The 7,273-nt window shown below is 34.9% G+C and overlaps 1 protein-coding gene across 1 annotated transcript; it reads left to right on the forward strand.

Moving 5' to 3' along the window:
• Positions 1-423: 423 nt before the first annotated feature.
• LOC111083931 lies at positions 424-6,523 on the forward strand (the record flags this gene model as incomplete). The annotated part of the gene is made up of 4 exons (XM_022380677.1): positions 424-559; positions 2,923-3,038; positions 5,267-5,351; positions 6,337-6,523. Coding segments are annotated over exons 1-4 (524 nt in total), but the record flags the coding sequence as incomplete, so codon positions are not given.
• Between the last annotated feature and the right edge of the window lie 750 nt (positions 6,524-7,273).

Here is a 7,273-nt window from a genome sequence, read left to right on the forward strand (position 1 = left end):
TCTGCGCTGTACCCACTGAGTGTTATATATAAGTTCTCTAACTTACCATTGAGCCCGAAGGGAGATGGGGGGTGTCAAACAGGAGGTGGTATGAAGACGTATATCTATCTAGTTGTCTTACTGACTCATTATCTAGACTAGAGAAGAGAGATAGTCTGTAACATATCGAACCATTATCATGACAACAGGGAAACTAGTTGTAATACTCAATATGGTCGGTTCAACTTACTGATCCTTAACCACCTCCGAGGATATTAGAAATATTGTGACGACTATGTTTAAGGATCCTGCTTGTCTAAAGTTCAGGTTTTATTAGGAACTGGTTATGAATCTGATGTATATTTACAGATAGAAACAACCGCTTCGGAGGTTCTACAAGTGAAACAGAAAATCGCCATCGTTCGCGGTCAGCGTTGTGCGATCATGAGGGACCTTCCTCTGTACGAAAAAGCTCTTCGAAACTATAGTTTTTTGGTAGAGCGTCCATCATGGTATGTAGAACAAAGAAGGAATAAATCCAAAAGTTGTTCTGGAAAACGAAATTCAAAGAAAAATCCAGGTAAGCTATAATGATTCTAATCTTGCGGAGCATAATTACATCTAATTATATTTGTCATAAGACATTAGTGTTAGGCCTATTAGATTTTCAAACGCTGTATTCTTTATCTAGTCCCTTATTATACACTCCCAAAGTGACTAGGTAAATAATATAGTGTTAGAAAATATAAATAGGCCTAATGCTAATGTCTGGTGACAAGTATTATTATATCTAATTATACTTGTTATAAGATATTAGTGTTAGGCCTATTAGATTCTCAAACGCTGTATTATTTATCTAGTCCCTTATTAAACACTCCCTAAGTGACTAGGTAAATAATATAGTGTTAGAAAATATAAATAGGCCTAATACTAATGTCTGGTGACAAGTATTATTATATCTAATTATACTTGTTATAAGATATTAGTGTTAGGCCTATTATATTTTCAAACGCTGTATTCTTTATCTAGTCCTTTATTAAACTCTCCCTAAGTGACTTGGTAAATAATATAGTGTTAGAAAATACAAATAGGCCTAATGCTATGTCTGGTGACAAGTATAATTTAAGCTATTAAAACTGTTTAGTGTAGTTAACCGTAACAGTTATTAGTTGTATTTCTAATATATTACTAAAGTTCAAAATAATAAATTGTGCTTGAACAGTAAATAATACTGACATTCTAACAATAGTTTTCACAAACAATCAAAACTTTCGTTGTTAAAAAAATGACTTCACGTTCTTCTTCCTTATGCTTCAGTATTTTTATTTCCATATCTGTTGTTGTTTTTATGAAATATTTTTGTTCATTATAAAATCAGGAAGTCATGTGACAATCACAGCCAACATAAAGTCGTGATGGAACGGCATGTATCAGAACTATATGTTGATTTTTTTATAGTGTTTGTAGCTGTATTTTACTGACTACAGTGAATCTTTGCTCATATATAATTTGGAGAATATGTAGCATTGATGCTTCATTCCTAGTTTGCCTCTGAAGAAGAAAGGTCCACCTTTCGAAAGCACTCGGGTTATAGGGTTTTATCATTTAGCATTCATGCCACTTATTTATTCTTCTGTACTTTCCATCAGACAATCTGTTTGAAATACTCAAAATCAATACAAAGCCCAATGTATCATTCGATTCACCAGTTGTCACTAAGTTATACCTTATTTAGGATTACAGATGAGGGATGGAAATCCCCGAAATCGATTAAACGCATTGGCAAGTGGTGAATCAACTGATAGATGGCGCTTTATATCTTGACATTACTTGGCGTTACGTAGGTGGTCTTTTCCAACTCAAAATATTCATAAACTCAGATCCTAAAGATGTGTACAGTTTGGTGATTTAAAATTTCCTAGACGAGGATACCCATTGTTCTTAATGACATTGGAAAGCTAAGAAATATGAATCAACTTAAGCCACTAGAACCACCCAGAAAGAGACCTGCAACAAGTCCCTAGCCGTGGTAAGCAAAATTCGGAGTCTTGTGAAACTTAAGAATCCACGAACACAACGGTCAGTGGCAAAAGTCGTCCACGTGTCCCAGGCAACTGTTTGAGAAGTAATAAAGAAGGATCTCAGTCTATAAGCGAAGCCAACAGAGTATAGGTTCACCAGTATAAGGCTTCCAGCCATATCTCCCGTTCAAGCGAGCATACTTACTTCAAGCAGCTGAAGAACGAGACAAGTATTCATTCTATTCCGTACAAATACCTACCGGTCCAGTCGACGGAGGTGGTGTCTATGTAGTTCTGGGATTTCAGACTGTTTAAAAGGACGCTGAGAAACTGTCATCCTCGTACACTGTATAGGTTATGGAAAGCCTGAAGGAAGGAGTAATGTGCTTTGAACATGACAGTGTTACAACGGAGCCCTTTACAATAAAAACTACGCTTCTGAGATATCGTCAAGATGTATGGTCGGAAGATAAAACATAGCCGGACGCGGCGACATGGACTGTAAGGACGTGGTGAGTCTCCAAAATAGTTTCATACAATGTACTCAGCTCCCTGTATATCCAACAAATCAGGATTCTAAGAAGTCTCTAATATTATATGGCATGAAATTTATAAATGGATCGTTTTAATCTACGTACCATAGACATGTTTCTGTAGAAGTGCTTACAGAAACTTAAATAAAGTTTTTGAAGTAAACCAGTACTTGAACAAAACATTTACCCGTGGGAACCCAACTTTTGCTTCTGACGATATCGAACCCGGTTTCATATGCTAAATAAGAGCTCTATCATTTGAACTGAAAGTGTATTGTAATTTTTTCTCGTCAAAATCTGCTGGTTTTTGATTTGCATTGAAAGTTAAGCCTAAATATTGCTTGTCTTTCTGTAGACTATTGTACTCTTAATTATTTGATTATTTTCAGATAGTGGTTTCCGTTCTAATAAGTGGCAGCTTATGCTATGCATGACCTTCAGTATAAAAGACCTAACACACTGTATAAATAAGAAGGAACTAGGCCAACTTTCGGCATCACAGAAGGTAAGCACAAATATTACCATAATTTAACTATTACTTGCACTATGAGCAATAGTATATGCAGAAGTAGAGACTTGATGGTATAAACCCACTGTTGCGTCAGCGAGATCACGTGACTATTGGCACGCCACCTATTTTCTAGAAGTATCTTGTTCCTTCGTGAATGCCCTAGCATTTACTAAATATGTGTTTTTCTGGTATATAAATAAGACGCTCACAACGTGACGCGATAATGTGTGTGTAGATAGTGAGTAATTGAACTGCAGTCAGAAGTATTGTTGACGTTCGTTGATATAGCGTTTGTTATAGAGCGATTGTTGAAAATAAGTGTATCGTAAAGTTGTATTCGGAAAGAATAAACCAGTTTTATTAAGTAAACACTTGTGTCGCTAAAGTTTCGTCGGAACGAAGTTACGGAAAGTTAATTAACAAACGGAAACGTAACAATATATAGTATATGCAGAAGTAGAGACTTGGTGGTATAAACCCACCATAACACCCTAAACTACAGAACATATCACTATCACTTTCAGAGGATGACATATTTCTCACAAGAACGTAATGATTTACCCTAGTCTATATATATATTTTGTTCCTTTTCTGAATTACAAGGTTCTGACAAGTAATCCATCTAAAGTGTATGTAGGAGACAAATTGTATCGTCAGTTCCCCATCTAAGGTGTATGTAGGAGATAAATTGTATCGTCAGTTCCCCATCTAAGGTGTATGTAGGAGATAAATTGTATCGTCAGTTCCACATCTAAGGTGTATGTAGGAGACAAATTGTATCGTCAGTTCCACATCTAAGGTGTATGTAGGAGATAAATTGTATCGTCAGTTCCACATCTAAGGTGTATGTAGGAGACAAATTGTATCGTCAGTTCCACATCTAAAGTGTATGTAGGAGACAAATTGTATCGTCAGTTCCTTACAATAAATTACACTGATTTAATGTTAAAAGTCTTTTGACACAAATTACTCATTTCTGCACAGAATTCTGACTTATAACATTTCACGTGGAATACTTGGAAGGAGTAATCAGGTTTTCATACAAGAATTCTGACTTATAACATTTCACGTGGAATACTTGGAAGGAGTATTCAGGTTTTCACACAGAATTCTGACTTATAACATTTCACGTGGAATACTTGGAAAGAGTATTCAGGTTTTCACACAGATTTCTGACTTATAACAATTCACGTGGAATACTTGGAAGGAGTATTCAGGTTTTCAGAAAATTATTCATCCTTATGGACTCCTATACAAAAAATAAACAATTAATTCAAACAAAAGAATGTGCATGTGTTGCTTGTTCATAAGACTGGATTAATTAAAACCAGTTGTTTAAAATGTCGAAACAAATTGACTGCCATAAGAGAATATATCACTATACTTGTCATACGACATTAGTATAAGGCCTAATTCATTTTTAAACACTACATTTTTTATATATATTTCCTTAGTAATTTTTTTCCAGAATTAGAAGAGCGTATAATAATAGTATTCCAACCATACCCTATTCGCCGTTTCACTCAATCCAGAGCTCTTCAGGCCTAGTGGGGTACAAGAAATACAGTAGTGGCTAGAACACTGTTTGATACAACAGTAGTTTTTATGGTTTTTACGCCTTTCATAAGCCAGCAAAGAATTATTACAAATACATGTATAGTTGTCATAAGACATTAGTATTAGGCCTGTTATATTTTTAAACACTACATTTTTAATCTCGTCCCTTGGGGATTTTTAACAATTAGGAGAGTGTATAATAATAGTATTTCAACCACACTATATTTATTTTTATTACTGTTATTATTATTAACTCTGCCTATAAATTCAGAGCGCTCGTCGCTGGAGAATGGTAAGAAAATATGATGGGGACATATCGGACTACTTAATTTCATCCCAAGTTTTAGCCTAAAAAGTCATCCATTTTCTTGTCAAATCTGAGGTATGAATATTGTCCAAAAATTGACTAAATCATTGTGGTTTAAAACATTTTCTTCTTTAAATGTATGTGGGTTGATAAGTTTCTGTTGTTGATAGCAGTTATATGTAAACTACTTCGTGCTTAGCCGGAAAACAAAACAGAGTATTTGTAATAACGAATTAACACTCAATGTGCTGTTTTGTTTTTCTACATATCTTACTCATATCAGATTCACATTCTATGATTACATATAAATAAGGTGTTTTGTGATTCTAAAATACGTTTTTATGTGTGTGTGAATTAGATCAATCGAATCCCTGGAATCCGAGGTTTCCTCTGGAACAAAGAAGCGTTTTGTTCTACTGTAATGAAGGGTAAACAACTTTCAGGTAAGATAATAATGATCACCATGGTTACGTTAGAGGTTTACACAGTGATACTAATGGTCACCAAGGTTACGTTAGAAGATTAGTATCACTGTGTAATTACCGTGTAAACCTCTAACTTAACCTTGGTGATCATTAGTATTACCGTGTAAACCTCTAACGTAACCTTGGTGACCATTAGTATCACTGTGTAAACCTCTAGCGTAACCTTGGTGACCATTAGTATCATTGTGTAACCTCTAACGTAACCTTGGTGATCATTATTATCACTGTGTAAACTTCTAACGTAACCATGGTGATCATTATTATCTTACCTGAAAGTTGTTTACCCTTCATTACAGTAGAACAAAACGTAACCTTGGTGATCTACTAATGATCACCAAGGTTACGTTAGAGGTTTACACAGTAATACTATACTTTCTTCTAAAATGAATCTTCACTTATTAAAGTGATGTTTCCTATTAAGCTAAACCGTTTTGCTTAATTGCGCTATTTGTTAGAACCACAGCTTGCTAAATGGTAGTTATTTGTTAGAACCACAGCTTGCTAAATGGTAGTTATTTGTTAGAACCACAGCTTGCTAAATGGTAGTTATTTGTTAGAACCACAGCTTGCTGAATGGTAGTTATTTGTTAGAACCACAGCTTGCTGAATGGTAGTTATTTGTTAGAACCACAGCTTGCTAAATGGTTGTTATTTGTTTGAACCACAACTTGCTATTATAAAACAACATACTTGTTAAGAATCAAACTGTTTTTTCTTGTGATTTATGAGTTTAGAAAATAAGCAATACCATAAATAAATGTTTTATGTCTTTGATCTAGAAATTAAGATATAATATTCCACCTGTAAATATGAAAGTATAAAACAGTTGAATATCCACTTAACGCCGTTTGGAGATTGGGTAGTTTAAAGACTGATATTTTACCATATTTCAGTTCATTAACAGCTATGTTTTAATCAAAATAACCTGGTTTAAATTTTGCAGCCTCCTTGCGGCAGCAATCGGTACCGCTGTGTTTTTCTTTACCGGAACAACGTCAACAATTCCAGGAAGTTGCGCAGGCTTTCGGCCCCTCAACTCAGTGGTTTTTAAAATCGGTGTCTTCGGTTGACCGAAGTGGTCCGAAACAGTTGGACATATTCTCACCAGAGGGCCAAAAAGAACTTGAGAAGTAAGTAAGGCCGGCTTAGAAAACAGAAAACTGTGAGTACGTGCACATGAACAAGAACTTAGTTGCAGTATTTTTTATATCACAAAAATAGAGGGTACGGGCGACCCCCCCCCCTTGCGTACGTGCACGACTTTCCTGTTTAAAGTCTAATAATAAAATAAGGATGTCATTTCTCAATTGTGGAAAATAAAATTTTAATACAACTTTTTAGAATAATGATGGATTCATATTTCAATTTGGAATTATTTTCAAACTAAGATGTTAACTTTTTCGCGTATTAAAGCTTTAATAACACATTATCATAAACTAGCAAGCAGTTATGTGGTAGTTTTAGTTTAATTTACATAATCTTGTTAATAGTAGGATCAAGAGATGGATTTAGAAAACAAAATAAATTTACAACTCATTTTTTTCAGTCAGATTATTTTATTTTCATTGAAGTAATCTTACAAATGGATGAAATATTCAGGAAATAAAAAACATTACAAGCACATCCCGCCAGGTGTCACATTTAGTAACTGGCGAATAAAACAGAATATAATTCTTATTGACGTTTACCCTGTGTCACCTCTTCTGATTGGTTCTGCGAGCTTTCTTATTGACGTTTACCTTGTGTCACCTCTTCTGATTGGTTCTGCGAGCTTTCTTATTGACGTTTACCTTGTGTCACCTCTTCTGATTGGTTCTGCGAGCTTTCTTATTGACGTTTACCTTGTGTCACCTCTTCTGTTTGGTTCTGCGAGCTTTCTT

Source organism: Limulus polyphemus, unplaced genomic scaffold (genome assembly GCF_000517525.1).
Source record: "Limulus polyphemus unplaced genomic scaffold, Limulus_polyphemus-2.1.2 Scaffold12213, whole genome shotgun sequence".
In the NCBI taxonomy this organism is placed as follows: Eukaryota; Metazoa; Arthropoda; class Merostomata; order Xiphosura; family Limulidae; genus Limulus; species Limulus polyphemus.